The sequence below is a fragment of the Salvelinus namaycush genome, chromosome 5 (assembly GCF_016432855.1).
Source record: "Salvelinus namaycush isolate Seneca chromosome 5, SaNama_1.0, whole genome shotgun sequence".
NCBI lineage: Eukaryota > Metazoa > Chordata > Actinopteri > Salmoniformes > Salmonidae > Salvelinus > Salvelinus namaycush.
The window spans coordinates 15,559,038-15,580,183 of NC_052311.1; the positions used below are offsets into that span (position 1 = coordinate 15,559,038).

Here is a 21,146-nt window from a genome sequence, read left to right on the forward strand (position 1 = left end):
GCAATGCAGATGTAGAAGCATAGTGCCTCTGAAAAACTCCCTAGAAAGGCAGGAACCTAGGAAGAAACCTAGAGAGAAACCAGGCCCTGAGGGGTGGCCAGTCCTCTTCTGGCTGTGCCGGGTGGAGATTATAAGAGTACATGGCCATTAAGACCAGATCATTCTTCAAGATGTTCAAACGTCCATAGATGACCAGCAGGGTCAAATAATAATAATCATCACAGTGATTGTAGAGGGTACAAGAATGTCTAAAGTGAATTCGAATTTTGTTTGCTTAGGGGTTTTGTTACTAAAAAGGAGGAAGTTAGCCAACAGGTGATCCACAAAAATTACAATGGGAAGTAAATAAATATTTGTTGTTTATGGCAGTCACAGTTGAAGATGTGATTTTTCAACGCCGATACCGATTATTGGTGGACCAAAAAAGCCGATACCGATTAATCGGCCGATTAAAAAAAAAAAAATAATAATAATAAAAAATAATATATATATATATATATATATATATATATATATATATATATATATATATATATATATATATATATATATAAGAATAATAATTGTAAAAATAATAATAATAATAAAAATAATAATAAAATAAAAAAATCCATATTTGTAATAATGGCAATTACAACAGTACTGAATGAACACTGATTTTAACTTAATATAATACATCAATAAAATCAATTTAGCCTCAAATAAAATGAAACATGTTCAATTTGGTTTAAATAATGCAAAAACAAAGTGTTGGAGAAGAAAGTAAAAGTGCAATATGTGCCATGTAAAAAAGCTAACGTTTAAGTTCCTTGCTCAGAACATGAGAACATATGAAAGCTGGTGGTTCCTTTTAACAGGAGTCTTCAATATGCCCAGGAAAAAAGTTTTACGGTGTAGTTATTATAGGACTATTTCCCTCTATACAATTTGTACTTCATTAACCTTTGACTATTGGATGTTCTTATAGGCACTTTAGTATTGCCAGTGTAACAGTATAGCTTCCTTCCCTCTCCTCACCCCTACCTGGGCTCGAACCAGGAACACATCGACAACAGCCACCCTCAAAGCAGCGTTACACATCGCTCCACAAAAGCCGCGGCCCTTGCAGAGCAAGGGGAACAACCACTCCAAGTCTCAGAGCGAGTGACGTTTGAAATGCTATTAGCGCGCACCCCGCTAACTAGCTAGCCATTTCACATCCGTTACACCAGCCTAACCTCGGGAGTTGATAGGCTTGAAGTCATAAACAGCTCAATGCTTGAAGCACAGCGACGAGCTGCTGACAAAACGCACGAAAGTGCTCTTTGAATGATTACGAGCCTGCTAGTGCCAACCATCGCTCAGTCAGACTGCTCTATCAAATCATAGACTTAATTATAACATAATAACACACAGAAATACAAGCCTTAGGTCATTAATGTGGTCGAAAACGGAAACTATCATCTCGAAAACAAGACATTAATTCTTTCAGTGAAATACGGAACCGTTACGTATTTTATCTAACGGGTGGCATCCATAAGTCTAAATATTCCTGTTACATTGCACAGCCTTCAATGTTATGTCATAATTACGTAAAATTCTGGCAAATTAGGCGGCCCAAACTCTTGCATATACACTGCCTCTGCGTGCAATGAACGCAAGAGAAGTGACACAATTTCACCTGGTTAATATTGCCTGCTAACCTGGATTTCTTTTAGCAAAATATGCAGGTTTAAAAATATATACTTCTGTGTATTGATTTTAAGAAAGGCATTGATGTTTATGGTTAGGTACAGTCGTGCAACAATTGTGCTTTTTTAAAAATCATCCCCCGTTTGGCGAAGTTGGCTGTCTTTGTTAGGAAGAAATAGTCTTCACAGAGTTCGCAACGAGCCAGGTTAGCAGGCAATATTAACTAAATATGCAGGTTTAAAAATATATACTTGTGTATTGATTTTAATAAAGGCATTGATGTTTATGGTTAGGTATACATTGGAGCAAGTCAGTCCTTTTTCGCGAATACGCACCGCATCGATTATATGCAACGCAGGACACGCTAGATGAACTAGTAATATCATCAACCATGTGTAGTTAACTAGTGATTATGATTGATTGTTTTTTATAAGATAAGTTTAATGCTAGTCTCCTCGTGGAGTGCAATGTAATCAGGTGGTTAGAGCGTTGGACTAGTTAACTGTAAGGTTGCAAGATTGAATCCCCAAACTGACAAGGTAAAAGTCTGTCATTCTGCCCCTGAACAAGGCAGTTAACCCACCGTTCCTTAGCTGTCATTGAAAATAAGAATGTGTTCTTAACTGACTTGCCTAGTTAAATAAAGGATAAATAAAGGTGTAAAAAAAAATATTAAAAGAATTGGCCAAATCGTTGTCCAAAAATACCGATTTACGATTGTTATGAAAACTTGAAATCGACCTCTAATATCGACTAGGTTAGTTGGACAATACTTACCTCCACTTCAATACATACACTATTACTGTATATTACAGCAACGATTAATGGACATGCACGATCCAAATGGGGCTTACTGCTTGGTGTCATTCATAGGTGTGGCTGTTTGTGTGTGTCCATCTGTCACTGTGTATTGGTTGTTTAGGATATTCTCACACACATTATTTTCAAATGGATCTTATTGTTCACATTGTGCCTTCCCTTCAACAGAACGTACACATAAGAACATTGGATGACGACATGGTAAGGCGTCCTGTTTTCATTTCCGTGTGTATTTGGTTTTGCATCATCGTCTTTGTGTCATGGCAGCACAGGAAGATGAACTGACATCTGTGGATTGATCAAGGAAACCAGTGTTACACGGTGCCTTCTGTTAACCAAGTTGGGTTCCTGTATGCTTGTCTTTACAGTATATGATGGTTATGTTATGTACCCAAACAATAACGTCCTTTAATATGAATTATTGAATTATTTTTTTGAAAGTCTAATCAGTCAAATATTACAGGAATGAACCCAACAGTATTCTGAATCGGTTAGGATTACATTTTTTATTTGTTACACGTTATTCCTCCAAATAATTTATTAACAAAGAACAAGTGCACTCTCTTTGGGTCAAACACTGGTGCTGTTTGAAGGGATTGTATTACATGAAGGTTCTCCAATCATGTTCACCATCATTGGTTTGACTTGCCCTGGTCCTTCCACAACGTAGATTCAGGTGTGTAGATTCAGGTGTGACGTCATTGATTTAATTTCCTTTAGTTTTTATTTGTCTTATTCTATTTCATATGTATGTGCACTCATCCATTCCGCACAAGCATAACCCCTAAACCCATATAGCTAATACTAATGACGACTGACTAACAGCGACTGGTGCGTGGACTTACCCTCTTCTGACTCTGTAACAAAGGTGTGTGCTGCTGGCAGCATCTCGTTTGATCTTGTTCTGTCTTCCGTCATCAGACCTGAATACATATGAGATGCTCTTGATTGCAGTTCGCACTTTTGGCACTATTCCATTTGTTACATTGCACAAGGCAAATTAAATTATGTACAGATCAGGTAAAGGTATGTACATTAGACCTACATTTCTTCTGTATTCATCGGTGTAGCTAGAATAGCTGAATACAGTGAGGAGAGAGTATCTTTCTAATGCAGGTATGTTCCTCTGTACTGAAGTTCTACAGACTCTCCTAACAGTCTGTGATATTGAACAAACATAACCTACAGGGTTAATAGTAAGTGTGAAGGTGAGTCAAATCTATGACTCTCACTGTAGTTTACAGTGCACTGTTTTATTATGTACTATTTTCATTCAGATACACATGAACTGTACAGATGAATAAATCAAGGCCAGTTTGAAAGAAATAGAGCAAGCAATGTTAGCCATTTTTCACGCGCATAATTTAATCTAACAGAAAAGATGAATGATAAAACATAATGAACGAACACTAGGTCTGTCCCTTGTCATAGGCAAACACTTTACTTTAGCCGTCCTGTGGTACCACCCCAACCTGGATTTGAGCCCAGCTGATACTCGTTTAAAGGTTGGGAAGGAGATGGAAAGACATGTCAGGGAAGGCATATGACAGCATTACACAACCTTACAGTATGTTAGCATTCAGAAAGCCTAACGCCTAGGGAAATACTCCTAGATAAAGCCTATATGTCAGTTTGTAAGCATTCAGAAAGCCTAACGCCTAGGGAAATACTCCTAGATAAAGCCTATATGTCAGTATGTAAGCATTCAGAAAGCCTAACGCCTAGGGAAATACTCCTAGATAAAGCCTATATGTCAGTATGTAAGCATTCAGAAAGCCTAACGCCTAGGGAAATACTCCTAGATAAAGCCTATATGTCAGTATGTAAGCATTCAGAAAGCCTAACGCCTAGGGAAATACTCCTAGATAAAGCCTATATGTCAGTATGTAAGCATTCAGAAAGCCTAACGCCTAGGGAAATACTCTGTCATAACGCTTACCGTACGCACTTTGGTAACGCCACATTCTTTCCCCTTCAGCGTGACCGGATCACCAGTTTTCGGAAGACTGGGAATAAAAAGGACAAGCCCCTGATTCAGCACTCCACAGACCCCCTGTCCACTCAGGTAGAGATGCCCCTGCCCCAGCCCCTCTTCGACGACCGCTCCATGAACCTCTCCGAGAAGGAGATCAACGACCTCTTTGAGAAGATGATGGTAAGTCTGATACTGTATATTTCCTTTTGAACCGAATGTGTATATAGCCACCTATAGCCACCACTATCGATATTCCAAGATGGCGTAGACGTGTTTTGTTTCGTCCTCTCGTGTACGTTTGTATTTTTCGTATTTTTTCGTATTTCTTGTATATATATATATATTTTTTTTCTATCTCTTTTCGATTTTTAATTCGATTATACCTTCCGGTAACCTACCTCACCCAATGTGATACGGAATCGCTATTATTTTTTAACTTTGGAACACATTCAAGAACCCCCAGTAGCTAACCAGCTAATCAGCTACAAGCTATTTAGTCATTTTTAGCCGCTGCTAGCAGCTTTTACCTTCTGCACAGACACCAGCCCTGTTATTTATTAGCCTGGATATTACTCACCAATTTACCAGCATCGGACTGTCTCTCGACAACAACGCCGGATTCCTGCCGTAATCCCTGAGCCACTACTTCTGATCCTCACAGCTAGCTTGCAGCTAGCGCAGCTAGCGCCACTGCCACGAAGCTAGCACCAGTTAGCAAACACAATTCTACAATTACAACCTCTCTTTCGCCATCGCCATCCGGCTTGGATTCTCTGTCGACACGACCACGCCTGGTCTGCAGACGAATACCCCATCCGCTGTGCCCTCAACCGGCCTCCGTCTGAGCAGACCCCCTCCGTCTGAGCAGACCACCCCCCGGGCTACTAAGTTTAAACGCCGCGTGCTAGCGTAGTGGCGGCTTCCCTGCTCCATCTACGGCTGCCCCCTGGACACTATGATCACTTGGCTACATAGCTGATGCCTGCCGGACTGTCCATTAATTCACGGTACTCCATTCTGTTTATTTGTGTTTTATCTGTCGGCTCTGTGTTTTAACTCAGGCTCTGTGTGTAGTTAATCCGACCCTCTCTGCCTAGTCGTCGCCATTTTTACCTGCTGTTGCTGTGTTAGCTGACTAGCTGCTGTTATCTCACCTGTTGTTTTAGCTAGCTCTCCCAATCAAGACCTGCAATCACTTTATGCCTTACTGTATGTCTCTCTCAAATATCAATATGCCTTGTATACTGTTGTTCAGGCTAGTTATCATTGTTTTGGTTTGCAATGGACCCCGTAGTTCCACTCTCCGTACCTCTGATACCTCCTTTGTCCCACCTCCCACACATGCGGTGACCTCACCCATTGAGACCAGCATGTCCAGAGATACAACCTCTCTTATCATCACCCAGTGCCTGGGCTTGCCTCCGCTGTACCCGTGCTCCACCATACCCCTGTCTGCACATTATGCCCAGAATCTATTCTACCACGCCCATAAATCTGCTCCTTTTATTCCTTGTCCCCAACGCTCTAGGCGACCAGTTTTGATAGCCTTTAGCCGCACCCTCATCCTACTACTCCTCTGTTCCTCGGGTGATGTGGAGGTAAACCCAGGCCCTGCATGTCCCCAGGCACCCTCATTTGTTGACTTCTGTGATCGAAAAAGCCTTGGCCTCATGCATGTCAACATCAGAAGCCTCCTCCCTAAGTTTGTCTTACTCACCGCTTTAGCACACTCTGCCAACCCTGATGTCCTTGCCGTGTCTGAATCCTGGCTTAGGAAGGCCACCAAAAATTCTGAGATTTCCATACCCAACTATAACACTTTCCGTCAAGATAGAACTGCCAAAGGGGGAGGAGTTGCAATCTACTGCAGAGATAGCCTGCAAAGTTCTGTCATACTTTCCAGGTCTATGCCCAAACAGTTCGAACTTCTAATTTTAAAAATTAATCTCTCCAGAAATAAGTCTCTCACTGTTGCCGCCTGCTACCGACCCCCCTCAGCTCCCAGCTGTGCCCTGGACACCATCTGTGAATTGATCGCTCCCCATCTAGCTTCAGAGTTTGTTCTGTTAGGTGACCTAAACTGGGATATGCTTAACACCCCGGCAGTCCTACAATCTAAGCTAGATGCCCTCAATCTCACACAAATCATCAAGGAACCCACCAGGTACAACCCTAAATCCGTAAACATGGGCACCCTAATAGACATTATCCTGACCAACTTGCCCTCCAAATACACCTCTGCTGTCTTCAATCAAGATCTCAGCGATCACTGCCTCATTGCCTGTATCCGCTACGGGTCCGCGGTCAAACGACCACCCCTCATCACTGTCAAACGCTCCCTAAAACACTTCTGCGAGCAGGCCTTTCTAATCGACCTGGCCCGGGTACCCTGGAAGGATATTGACCTGATCCCGTCAGTTGAGGATGCCTGGTCATTCTTTAAAAGTTACTTCCTCACCATATTAGACAAGCATGCTCCGTTCAAAAAATGCAGAACTAAGAACAGATATAGCCCTTGGTTCACTCCAGACCTGACTGCCCTCGACCAGCACAAAAACATCCTGTGGCGAACTGCAATAGCATCGAAGAGCCCCCGCGATATGCAACTGTTCAGGGAAGTCAGGAACCAATACACGCAGTCAGTCAGGAAAGCAAAGGCCAGCTTTTTCAAGCAGAAATTTGCATCCTGTAGCTCTAACTCCAAAAAGTTCTGGGATACTGTAAAGTCCATGGAGAACAAGAGCACCTCCTCCCAGCTGCCCACTGCACTGAGGCTAGGTAACACGGTCACCACCGATAAATCCGTGATAATCAAACTTCAACAAGCATTTCTCAACGGCTGGCCATGCCTTCCTCCTGGCGACTCCAACCTTGGCCAACAGCCCCGCCCCCCCCGCTGCTACTCGCCCAAGCCTCCCCAGCTTCTCCTTTACCCAAATCCAGATAGCAGATGTTCTGAAAGAGCTGGAAAACCTGGACCCATACAAATCAGCTGGGCTTGACAATCTGGACCCCCTATTTCTGAAACTGTCCTTCGCCATTGTCGCACCCCCTATTACCAGCCTGTTCAACCTCTCCTTCGTATCATCTGAGATCCCCAAGGATTGGAAAGCTGCCGCGGTCATCCCCCTCTTCAAAGGGGGAGACACCCTGGACCCAAACTGTTACAGACCTATATCCATCCTGCCCTGCCTATCTAAGGTCTTCTAAAGCCAAGTCAACAAACAGATCACTGACCATCTCGAATCCCACCGTACCTTCTCCGCTGTGCAATCCGGTTTCCGAGCCGGTCACGGGTGCACCTCAGCCACGCTCAAGGTACTAAACGATATCATAACCGCCATCGATAAAAGACAGTACTGTGCAGCCGTCTTCATCGACCTGGCCAAGGCTTTCGACTCTGTCAATCACCATATTCTTATCGGCAGACTCAGTAGACTCGGTTTTTCTAATGACTGCCTTGCCTGGTTCACCAACTACTTCGCAGACAGAGTTCAGTGTGTCAAATCGGAGGGCATGTTGTCCGGTCCTCTGGCAGTCTCTATGGGGGTACCACAGGGTTCAATTCTCGGGCCGACTCTTTTCTCTGTATATATCAATGATGTTGCTCTTGCTGCGGGCGATTCCCTGATCCACCTCTACGCAGACGACACCATTCTGTATACTTCTGGCCCTTCCTTGGACACTGTGCTATCTAACCTCCAAACGAGCTTCAATGCCATACAACACTCCTTCCGTGGCCTCCAACTGCTCTTAAACGCTAGTAAAACCAAATGCATGCTTTTCAACCGTTCGCTGCCTGCACCCGCACGCCCGACTAGCATCACCACCCTGGACGGTTCCGACCTAGAATATGTGGACATCTATAAGTACCTAGGTGTCTGGCTAGACTGCAAACTCTCCTTCCAGACTCATATCAAACATCTCCAATCCAAAATCAAATCTAGTCGGCTTTCTATTTTGCAACAAAGCCTCCTTCACTCACGCCGCCAAACTTACCCTAGTAAAACTGACTATCCTACCGATCCTCGACTTCGGCGATGTCATCTACAAAATAGCTTCCAATACTCTACTCAGCAAACTGGATGCAGTTTATCACAGTGCCATCCGTTTTGTTACTAAAGCACCTTATACGACCCACCACTGCGACCTGTATGCCCTAGTCGGCTGGCCCTCGCTACATGTTCGTCGTCAGACCCACTGGCTCCAGGTCATCTACAAGGCTATGCTAGGTAAAGTGCCGCCGTATCTCAGTTCACTGGTCACGATGGCTACACCCACCCGTAGCACGCGCTCCAGCAGGTGTATCTCACTGATCATCCCTAAAGCCAAAACCTCATTTGGACGCCTTTCCTTCCAGTTCTCTGCTGCCTGCGACTGGAACGAATTGCAAAAATCTCTGAAGTTGGAGACTTTTATCTCCCTCAACAACTTTAAACATCTGCTATCCGAGCAGCTAACCGATCGCTGCAGCTGTACATAGTCCATCGGTATATAGCCCACCCAATTTACCTACCTCACCCCCCATACTGCTTTTATTTATTTACTTTTCTGCTCTTTTGCACACCAGTATCTCCACTTGCACATGATCATCTGATGATTTATCACTCCAGTGTTAATCTGCTAAATTGTAATTATTCGATTTATTGCCTACCTCCTCATGCCTTTTGCACACATTGTATATAGATTCTCTTTTTTTCCCCTACCATGTTATTGACTTGTTTATTGTTTACTCCATGTGTAACTCTGTGTTGTTGTCTGTTCACACTGCTATGCTTCATCTTGGCCAGGTCGCAGTTGCAAATGAGAACTTGTTCTCAACTAGCCTACCTGGTTAAATAAAGGTGAAATAAAAAAATAAATAAAAAATCCACAGTGCTCTCCTATAAGAGTTAATGTACAGAGTCCCTGTGTGGATATGTACTAAAGGATAACTGTTGCTCCCGGTCCACCTTCCACCACTACTGTCTTGAACCATAAAGACTTAATGGGTAGAATGGACATGGTTACTGCTTCTACGTCTTCAACTCCCTATGGGGCCTTTTTAGTACTAGCTATCAATCACATTGTTATTTTACTGTTCACCAGAGTCTCTGATATTTAAGTGGATCTCTGATTTCCACTGGTTGTCATAGTAATGATACAATTAGATGTTATGTGTTGACAGCTTGCTGTGGCACATTAAACCAACTCTTGCCAAGGAAATGTAGCAGGTTTCTATTCTATATATTCACATGTCAATGTGGGTGCTTTTGTGTCTCAAACTATGCACCACACTTCTCTTTCTTTTAAGCTGCATGCAGGAGCTCTGTGCTCAGTCTAAGTCTCTATAGAACAGTACTTACCTGGTTCACTGCACAGAGTTGAGTCACAGCTCCGAATTCACAGCTCCGAATTCACACTGACGCTTAGCATAGAGAGCACATTGATCACAAAGAGAGACAGGAGGGAGCTTATCAGTGTAACACTGTCGTGAGTTCTCAATTAACTCTGTAACTCAAGTTCACTTGAGTTTCACATTCAAACAGAGAGTTCCATCAGAGCTACAGAGAGTTCCATCAGAGCTACAGAGAGTTCCATCAGAGCTACAGAGAGTTCCATCAGAGCTACAGAGAGTTCCATCAGAGCTACAGAGAGTTCCATCAGAGCTACAGAGAGTTCCATCAGAGCTACAGAGAGTTCCATCAGAGCTACAGAGAGTTCCATCAGAGCTACAGAGAGTTCCATCAGAGCTACAGAGAGTTCCATCAGAGCTACAGAGAGTTCCATCAGAGCTACAGAGAGTTCCATCAGAGCTACAGAGAGTTCCATCAGAGCTACAGAGAGCTCCATCAGAGCTACAGAGAGCTCCATCAGAGCTACAGAGAGCGCCATCAGAGCTCCATAGAGCTACAGAGAGCGCCGTCAAAGCTACAGAGAGCGCCGTCAAAGCTACGGAGAGCTCCATCAGCGCCACAGAGAGCTTGCCTGCCTAACCTCCTTGCTCCGGCCAAACGCTACACCACGCTACACACATGGGTAAAGCGGCGGTTTGAAAGCTCCAAAGAGCTCCAGAGTGTTACAGAGCTCTCCAGAGAGCTCCAGAGAGCTACATCAGAGCAAAATGGCCAAAACTGCCTGTAGAACAATGGAGCTTTATTTTATCTTTGAGTAAATTGGTTGTTATATTTAAGTGATAATTCCCTCGAAGCCGGTGAAGCCAAACACCGGCTTCGAGGGCATTATCACTTTCATACAACGGGTTACCAACATATTCAAATAATGATTGACAAATGTTCATTAAAAACCTTATTTTTATGAACTTATTCATACTATTTCATCCTTCCATAAGATATAGTTTCGACACAAATCTAGGGCTGCTACCCAAGCCGGCTAGTCATTAGTTCTATCGTTTCGATTGCCAGAGACGTGACCCAGTCGTTCAGTCTTATTGTTTGTAACTATGGATGTGACTCAGTTTTTCATTCTATATTGGCTGGCAACTTATCTTGCTTGCTAGCTAGCCAACTACATTTAAGCTGTTTTTAGTGACATTTATTTAGATACATAAAGGGTTGGAAACTTGCCGGCAAATTTCTGGAAGTTTTCCTTACATTTTCCATGGGAGGTTAAGCCTGGGAATTTTGCTTAAATTCATCAAAAAAGTTAGCTTATATCAGTGAAACTTTTTTATGGGATACACAAGGCAATTCTAGGTCTTGTGGCATATTTTGGTTAAACTATACCCAATTCAATGGAATTGCAGCCCTCTGCATGCGCAGTGCACTCTTCCATCACATGTACAGCTGATAATCAAGATCTTGCACATTGAGATGCTTTTGAGCCTACACTACTACACTGTTTGAGCCAAGGACTACATGCTTTCTGGTAAGTTTTGATTTCAATACTGGGTGGGGTGAATATATTTTATGACATACATCATTTTTTTGTTAACTAGTAAATAGTAGCCTACAGCAAAGTGTGTTTAAATAATTTCTAACTTAACAATTTCTGCTAGTTAGTTTTTGCTACCATGTGGGTTTTAGCTTGCTTGTGCCTGCTAACGGAGAACTGTTAATTCACCTGTTTCCATACGTTTCATTTCTCTTACAGAGGAGTTGTTTAATCTAACTGCTTAACTATTTATCTGTACATGGAATTGTATATATATATATTTTTTTAAACTCATATTTTCTCATCTTTACAGGACACTATCTGATGTGTGGAGACATTTAACTGCAGCTAATGTAGAAGGAAAAGCTGTGTACATTTGCAAATACTGTCCAAAATCATATGTGAAGAATGCAACAAAGATGCAGGATCATCTGGCCAAGTGCATAAAGTTCCCTTAGCGCTCACAGCAAGCAACCTCTGACAAAGTCCCTCTACTTCTATTCGAGGTGAAAATTATGAATCAGACACCTTATCGATAGCAACAGCTCATGGTCCTCCTGGAATCATATGTTTTTTTTGACTCAATGGAGGAAGTAGTCAGAGAAATGCTGATGAATGTCTTGCTCGAGCTGTGAATGCAACTGGTTCACCTCTAATCCTCATAGGCAATGTGTATTGGAAGAGATTTCTGAATGTTCTTCGCCCAGCATACACCCCTCCAACCAGACATGCTTAATCTACTCATTTGCTGGATGCAGAGTTCAACAGAGTTCAAGTGAAGGTCAAGCAAATCATAGAGAAAGCAGACTGTATTGCAATCATCTTTGATGGGTGGTCGAATGTTCGTGGGCAAGGAATAATTAACTACATCTCCACCCAGACACAGACATACCGGTCTCTACATGAGCTGAGCTGAAGGCAGTCATCAATGACCTTGGACCACAGAAGGTATTTGCACTGGTGAAAGACAATGCTGCGAACATGCAGGCTGCTTGGGCTAAAGTGGAGGAGTCCTGGATACACTCTACAAGAGAGCCAAGGAAATGGTTAGGTATGTGAAAGGTCATCAAGTTATAGCAGCAATCTACCTCACCAGGCAAAGTGAGAAGAAGAAGCGCACCAGATTGAAGCTGCCCAGCAACACCCGTTGGAGTGGTGTTGTCATCATGTCTCCTGGAGGGGAAGGAGTCTGTCCAAGAAATGGCCATATCACAGTCGGCCGATATGGACAGCCCCATCAAGAGGATCCTCCTGGATAACGTACAGTGCCTTGCAAACGTTTTCACCCTCTTGGCATTTTCCCTTTTGGTTGCATTACAAACTGTAATTTAAATGGATTTTTATTTGGATTTCATGTAATGGACATACACAAAATAGTCCAAATTGGTAAAGTGAAATGGAAAAAATTACTTGTTTCAAAACATTCTACAAAATAAAAAAACGGATAAGTGGTGCGTATACACCCCCTTTGCTTTGAAGCCCCTAAATAACATCTGGTGCAACCAATTACCTTCAGAAGTCACAAAATTAGTTAGATTGCGCACACGTGGACTTTGTGTCACATGATCTGCCACATGATCTCAGTATATATATACACCTGTTCTGAAAGGCCCCAGAGTCTGCAACACCTCTAAGCAAGGGGAACCACAAAGCAAGCACCACCATAAAGACCAAGGAGCTCTCCAAACAGGTCAGGTACAAAGTTGTAGAGAAGTACAGATCAGGGTTGGGTTATAAAAAAATATCCAAAACTTTGAACATGCTACAGAGCACCATTTAAATCCATTATTAAAAAAAGTAAAAAACATGGTACCACAACAAACCTGCCAAGAGAGGGCCGCCCACCAAAACTCACGGACCAGACAAGGAGGGCATTAATCAGAGAGGCAACAAAGAGACCAAAGATGACCCTGAATGAGCTGCAAAGCTCCACAGCGGAGATTGGAGTATATGTCCATAGGACCACATTAAGACGTACACTCCACAGAGCTGGGCTTTACGGAAGAGTGGCCATAAAAAAACGTTTTGTGTTCGCCAAAATGCATGTGGGAGACTCCCCAAACATACAGTAGAAGGTATTCGGGTTAGATGAGACTAAAATTGATCTTTTTGACCATCAAGGAAAACGCAAACCCAACACCTCTCATCACCCCGAGAACCCATCCCCACAGTGAAGCATGGTGGTGGCAGCATCATGCTGTGGAGATGTTTTTCATCGCTAGAGACTGGGAAACTGGTCAGAATTTAAGGAATGATGGATGGCGCTAAATACATAAATTCTTGAGGGAAACCTGTTTCAGTTTTCAAGAGATTTGAGACTGGGATGGAGGTTCATCTTCCAGCAGGACAATGACCCTAAGCATCCTGCTAAAGCAACACTCGGGTGGTTTAAGGGAAACATTTTAAATGTCTTGGAATGACCTAGTCAACGCCCAGACCTCAGTCAAATTGAGTATCTGTGGTATGACTTAAAGATTGCTGTACACCAGTGGAACCCATCCAACTTGAAGGAGCTGGAGCAGTTTTGCCTTGAAGAATGGGCAAAAACTCCCAGTCGCTAGATGTGCCAAGCTTATAGAGACATATCCCAAGATACTTGCAGCTGTAATTGCTGCCAAAGGTGGCTGTACAAAGTATTGACTTTAGGGGGGTGAATAGATATGCACGCTCAAGTTTTCTGTTTTTCTGTCTTATTTCTTTTCAACAAGAAAAAATATTTTGCATCTTCAAAGTGGTAGGCATGTTGTGCAAGTCAAATGACGAAACCCCCCCAAAAATCTATTTTAATTACAGGTTGTAAGGCAACAAAATAGGAAAAATGCCAAGGGGGTGAATACATTCGCAAGCCACTGCATTTTGGGAGAGAGTGGTAAGCAGCCTGAATCTCCTGAAACCTATAACAGTAGTCGTTGCACGGGTTGAGGGAGACAATGCCATCCTGTCTTATGTTCAGAGTCTGCTTGCAGATGTAAGAGAATAAATCCGTACTGCCCTGCCCACTTCACTTTTGCTCCAAGCAGAAGAAACTGCAGTTCTGAAATATATCAAAAGCGTGAAGACTTCTGCCTGAAGCCCATACACGCCGCAGCGTACATGTTGGACCCAAGTATGCTGGCAAGACCATCCTGTCTGGTGCCGAGATCAACAAGGCCTGTTGTGTCATCATTACTGTCTCTCCCCACCTTGGCCTGGATGAGGGCAAGGTTCTTGGCAGTCTGGCGAGGTACACTTCCAAGCAAGGGCTTTGGGATGGAGATGCAATATGGCAGTCCTGCCAACATATCTCATCAGCCACCTGGTGGAAGGGACTTTGTGGATCTGAGGCTCTTTCCCCTGTTGCCTCCATCATCCTCCAAATCTCACCAACATCAGCCCCCTCAGAGCGCAACTGGTCCTTGTTTGGGAACACACACACCAAACCACGCAACAGGCTGGCTGACCAATACAAGGGTAGAAAAATGGTGGCCATCTGGGCAAACTTTAGGCTTTTTGAACCTGACAACGAGCCATCCTCTACAAGATTGGGAAGTGACAGTGAAGATGAGGCCTCAGTCTGATGTTCAAGAGGAGGTCCAGGGAGAAGAAATGGAAGCCTGCGAGGAAGACAACCAAAGCTTTAGTTTCTAGACTATCATTTTACAGATGTTGAAAACATTTTTGGGAGATGCGATCGATCATTGGGGATCATTCAATATTCCCTTTTGTTGTTCAATGAAATCATCCCATGTGAAGAGTCAACTCATTTAATTAAAGTTCAATTCGTAATGATTTTTTAAAATGTATTTCTATTGGAAGGATTTAATCATTTGCAATTGTCTACTTATGATAAGGTAAAAGGTTTATGTTTCTGTCTCCATATGATATGGTAAATATATCCAATGCAAAAAAAACACATTTTAAATGGAATTAATATTAATTTGCATATTTCCGTTAATTCCCATATATTCCCGTTAATTCCCATATATTCCCGTTAATTCCGACGGAAAGTTTCCACCTCCTGAATATTCCCCCAAAATGCGCAACCCTAGATACATCCATAATAATGAGCTAATGATGTGGGATTTCCCCTGATAGTTGATAGGCCTTTGAATATATCCATAATAATAATGCTGATTCATGATTTTGACTAGCTGAGAAAAACTGCCTACTTGTTTGTCTCATCCCGACTCCCGACACGTTCATTACTATGTGACAGCTGGAGATTGAATTTGAATATTGAAACAAAGTTGCACATGTCAGAGAGACCAGACCGCAAGGTTTATACAAATCTCCGCTGTTGAAAACTAAATGTTAGTTAAAAAAATGTTAGATAATGTCTAGATTATTTTTATAGTGAAGATGATGTTTATACGTTTCCTTTGCGGAGCTGATGAGATAGTGCTTTGCTCAGTCAAATGGAACAGAGTAAATGGGTATTTTAAATCAGATTTAGCCGGTGGTAACTTGTAGAGTAGACACCAGCTGGAATGCGGTTTTAACCAATCAGCATTCAAGATTAGACCCACCCGCTGTATAACTGACCACTATTTGTTATGTCTGACCTACCATATGTTTGACAGTGCTTAGTTGAACTGTCGTACACCGTCAGAACCCAACAAATAAGCTTGTTTTACTTCAATGTTTGTAAACAAAGTCAAGGTAAACAAACACTGACTGTATATCCTTTAAATGTGGTTAAAACTATGTATGGTCAATCCTTGTATTCATAGCTCTGTCTATGAATTTAAGAGTGGTTACATTTCTCCAGCTCCATCCCTCAGCTTTTTACAGAAACGGGAGGGGAGTATGCTTTTTAATTGTTAATACTGCTGATTGATACTTTAACTTACCCTATTTCTTATAGTTACTCTATATAACTATGAGACAACCATACAATTCTGTAGTGAGGGTGATACAGAGCGTTTGGTTACTGTAATTACTGTGTTACTACTTCCTGTTACCAGAGAAGATACACCTTTTTCGACTGAATATCACCAGATATCAGACAGGTATTTATAGGGTAACACTCATGGCTTTAACCAACTCCTCCTGTTGTGTTATGAGCTAGAGTGTGCCTTTCTACCCAAGTGTGGTAATAAACTGAATTTGTATCAGTTAAACCTGTTGTTGTGCGTCTCCATTGAGTGTTAGTAGCAGTTTATATCCAAGCAAGAAGAAGTTGAGGTATGTATGCCTGTAGCTAGCCAGCCAGCCCAGCAGGCTGTGAATCTCCATCATTGAGAATAGAAGATTATTCCACTAAACATATTAACTGCAGAGAAGGAAGCCTACATTATAAAACATTTTCTGATTTCAAAAGAATGTTAGCTTCTAGTCACCGTGCCGTTAGATGTAATTAATTGTACTAAGACATGACATGTACATGGTGTCCTATCCTTACATGGTGTGAGTCCATATTTAAATGTAAACAAGGGTAGCTGTGTTCCCACATACATCCAAGGAGGGACATTGCTTTATTTATTATTTTTTTATATTAAAACCCTCATACCCCCCCACATGGGTTTAGTAGGAGAGGATATGTTGATCAACGAGCTTTCCCATGGGACTCGCTGGGTAAAGCTCAACATTATCCCCTTGTGGGGTTCTACTTGACTTAATGAAAGGAGTGGAAAAAGGATGCTTGACATTCCCATCAGTTTTACGGTTGTTTGTTTGATTTATACTGTGAAGCATTTGATCATCACAGGGATTAGTCATTTTGTCACTGGAGCATATGCTACATTAACCCCACGTACTAAGTAGGAGCATGTACTACACTGAACAAATGCAACATGCAACATTTCAAGGATGTTAAAGTTCATAAAAGGAAATCAGTCAATTTTAAATAAATTCATCAGGCTCTAATTTACTGTTAATCACAGATACATTTAAAACAAAGGTAGGGGAGTAGATCAGAAAACCAGTCCGTATCTGGTATGACCACCATTTGCCTCATGCAGCGTGACATATCTTCGGATAGAGTTGATCAGGCTAGAACATGCTCAATAACAGGTATGTAAACAACATTTGAGTGAAATAAGCTTTTTGTGCGTATCAAACATTTCTGGGAGCTTTTATATCGGCTCATGAAACATGTGACCAACACTTCACATGTTGCGTTTATATTTTTGTTCAGTATACATTTACCCCAAGTACAAGGTAGTCTGACTAGCCTTGCTTGAGGGAATAGCTTCCTTGGACCTTTAATAATCCATAGGTTATGTAAATTGAATGACTTATGGATGAAAACTTTGGAAGCTTTTCAGTATGGGTATACTGTACCATACTGTAAGTGCTCACCCTGCACCTTGTTGATGACGGACTTTTTTGAATGTTACATGTTAAGTTAAACTCGTACCCATCTTGTTGTATTGTATTCATTGACAACAGTAGCGCGTTTAACACCATCCAACCCCGCTTACTGGTTGATAAAAACTGGGGAATTTAGGTGTCAACTATTTACCGAATAAGTGGATTAATAGTTTCCTTGTGAACCGTACTCAACAAGTGAAGTTTAACTCCGCCATCTCTACGTCTAGAACGGTGAGTACGGTAGCCCCTGAAGGTAGCGTACTTTCACCGATACTGTACACACTGTACCCAAATGATTGTCAAGCCTCTGACTCAGCCCACAAGTTTTTAAATATGAAGATCACACCGCTGTTGTGGGTTTCCTCCAGCCAGACCAAGCCTCTCTTCAAGGATTTGGCAGAGAAGCGTCAAAATTCGTCCAGTGGTGTGCAGAAAACTTTCTTGAAGTAACCGTTAAGAAAACAAAAAAGATGGAAATTGATTTCAGAAGGAACAAAACTACCCCCGCCAAAGCTCAATGGGGATTCAGTCCATAGAGTGACCACATATACAGTTGAAGTTTACATACACTTAGGATGGAGTCATTAGAACTCAATATTCAACCACTCCACACATTTCTTGTTAACAAACTATAGTTTTGGCAAGTCGGGTAGGACATCTACTTTGTGCATGACACAAGTAATTTTCCAACAATTGTTTACAGACAGATTATTTAACTTGTAATTCACTGTATCACAATTCCAGTGGGTCAGAAGTTTACATACACTAAGTTGACTGTGCCTTTAAACAGAAAATTCCAGGAAAATGATGTCATGGCTTTAGAAGCTTCTGATAGGCAAATTGACAATTTGAGTCAATTGGAGGTGTACCTGTGGATGTATTTCAACGCCTACCTTCAAACTCAGTGCCTCTTTGCTTGACATCATGGGAAATCAAAAGAAATCAGCCAAGACCTCAGAAAATAAACTGTAGACCTCCACAAGTATGGTTCATCCTTGGGAGCAATTTCCAAACGCCTGAAGGTACCACGTTCATCTCTACAAACAATAGTACGCAAGTATAAACACCATGGGATCACGCAGCCGTCATACCGCTCAGGAAGGAGACGCGTTCTGTGTCCTAGAGATTAACGTACTTTGGGGCTAAAAGTGCAAATCAATCCCATAACAGCAGCAAATGCCCTTGTGAAGATGCTAAAGGAAACAGGTACAAAGGTATCTATATCTACAGTAAAATGAGTCCTATAGCGACATAACCTGAAAGGCCGCTCAGCAAGGAAGAAGCCACTGCTCCAAAACCGCCATAAAAAAGCCAGACTACGGTTTGCAACTGCACATGGTGACAAAGATCTTACTTTTTGGAGAAATGTCCTCTGGTCTGATGAAACAAAAATATAACTGTTTTGCCATCATTATGTTTGGAGGAAAAAGGGGGAGGCTTGCAAGCCGAATAACACCATCCCAGCTGTGAAGCACGGGGGTGGCATCATCTTGTTGTGTGGGTGCTTTGCATCAGGAGGGACTGGTGCACTTCACAACATAGATGGCATCGTGAGGTGGGAAAATTGTGGATATATTGAAGCAACATCTCAAGACATCAGTCAGGAAGTTAAAGCTTGGTGGCAAATGGGTCTTCCAAATGGACAGTGACCCCAAGCATACTTCCAAAGTTGTGGCAAAATGGCTTAAGGACAACAAAGTCAAGGTATTGGAGTGGCCATCACAAAGCCCTGACCTCAATCCTATAGAAAATTTGTGGGCAGAACTGAAAAAGCGTGTGCGAGCAAGGTGGCCTACAAACCTGACTCAGTTACACCAGCTCTGTCAGGAGGAATGTGCCAAAATTGACCCAACTTATTGTGGGAAGCTTGTGAAAGGCTACCCAAAACGTTTGACCCAAGTGAAACAATTTAAAGGCAATGCTACCAAATACTAATTGAGTGCATGTAAACTTCTGACCCACTGGGAATGTGATGAAAGAAATTAAAACTTAAATAAATCTCTACTATTATTCTGACATTTCACATTCTTAAAATGAAGTGGTGATCCTAACTGACCTAAGACAGGGCATTTTTACTAGAATTAAATGTCAGGAATTGTGAAAAACTTGAGTTTAAATGTATTTGGCTAAGGTGTATGTTAACTTCCGACTTCAACTGTAAGTACCTGGGAATCGAAATAGACTAACTGAAATTCAATGACTGCCTTTGCAAAGATAAATAAATTGCTATAGAGAATATATTTTTTTTAACGCAAACTGAACCATTTTAATGTTGACCGCCATATCTTACATATGTTCTATAAATCTGTCCTGCAGAGTGTGCTGTCCTTTGGTCTGATATGTGAGTTTGCAAACATGCGGGTGCAAGGCCTAGTCAAGCTTCAGCGCTTGATTAAGACAGCGGGAAGGATAACTGGTATAGATCAAGAATCAGCCACCAGCCTATACACACAACTCTTCCTCCTAAAACTTGAAAGAATTTTACAGGACATTGCTCATCCCCTTCACTCAAAATGTAGTCACAGTAGCAGCCGGGCAAGGGCAAAGAGACTTCTTCAAAAGAAAATTAAAACAGATAGATATAGGGACTCTTTTATTCCAACAGCCATTAGGCTGTATAATAAATAGTATGTTGGTCCCTCGAGTATACAGCATATTGCACTTTCACTTTAAATGTCTAGCTATAGCATACTGTCTTTTTAAACACATGACCAAATGAATTTCCCCCTGGTGGAATAATAAAGTTGATCTGAATCTCCGAGGTCAAACCTGTTTTGCAATCCCTGCTTTTTACTCCATAGAAACTGGCCCTGGCTGGCTCTTTGTGTATACTGCCAGATTGAAAATCTAACAAAAAGCTTTCAGCCCATTTCTTTGAAGCGGGCAAGGCTAAATTACCCAAGCTTCATTGCATAGGTCTCTCTGTGTGTGTGTGTGTGTGTGTGTGTGTGTGTGTGTGTGTGTGTGTGTGTGTGTGTGTGTCTATGTACCTTTTATCATACAATGGTCTTTATTGCGGGAGCCAAAGATGCTCCATTTTTTTCTTTTCTTTTTTTCTCTCCTCCATCACAAGCCGCTTTGTGCTTTCTTGCTTCTTGGTGTTTTCTTGCCGCTTGGTGTTTTCTTGCCGCTCTGTGCTTTCCTGCCTCAGCGGGCCTCATGCCCTGCCTGTCACTCAGCTCACCTCTAAATTACTGTGTTTGTGCTCACCATGCCGTGACATTAAACTCAGGCTTCCATTTGCTCAGTGACGGAAGACATGTTTCACGGCGGCTGAAAATGTGTTGCGCCGAGAACCCTCACTGAAAGCGAGATTACAGTAATGAATTTGAAGTAAAAGGACTTGTATTACCTTTACGTGCTTTTGAAGCCACCAGCACCAACTTGCCCGTATCTATAGATGGCAGAGCATGTTTACAGCTGAAGTACCACCAGCAGCCTATGTTGAAATGATAATACAACTTGAATTGGAGTAGCTACGTCTAGTCAAATGCATCATCTTATTCTCAATACATAG

At 42.2% G+C, this 21,146-nt stretch overlaps 1 protein-coding gene across 5 annotated transcripts in view; it reads left to right on the top strand.

Moving 5' to 3' along the window:
* diaph2 (diaphanous-related formin 2) overlaps positions 1-21,146 on the top strand; it is a 700,846-nt gene that overhangs the window by 24,786 nt on the left and 654,914 nt on the right. For all 5 annotated transcript variants that reach the window (XM_038993651.1, XM_038993650.1, XM_038993653.1 and 2 more), the window contains exon 3: positions 4,469-4,645. In XM_038993651.1, the coding sequence (XP_038849579.1) occupies positions 4,469-4,645 (177 nt within the window). The remainder of the gene's footprint in view (positions 1-4,468; positions 4,646-21,146) is intronic.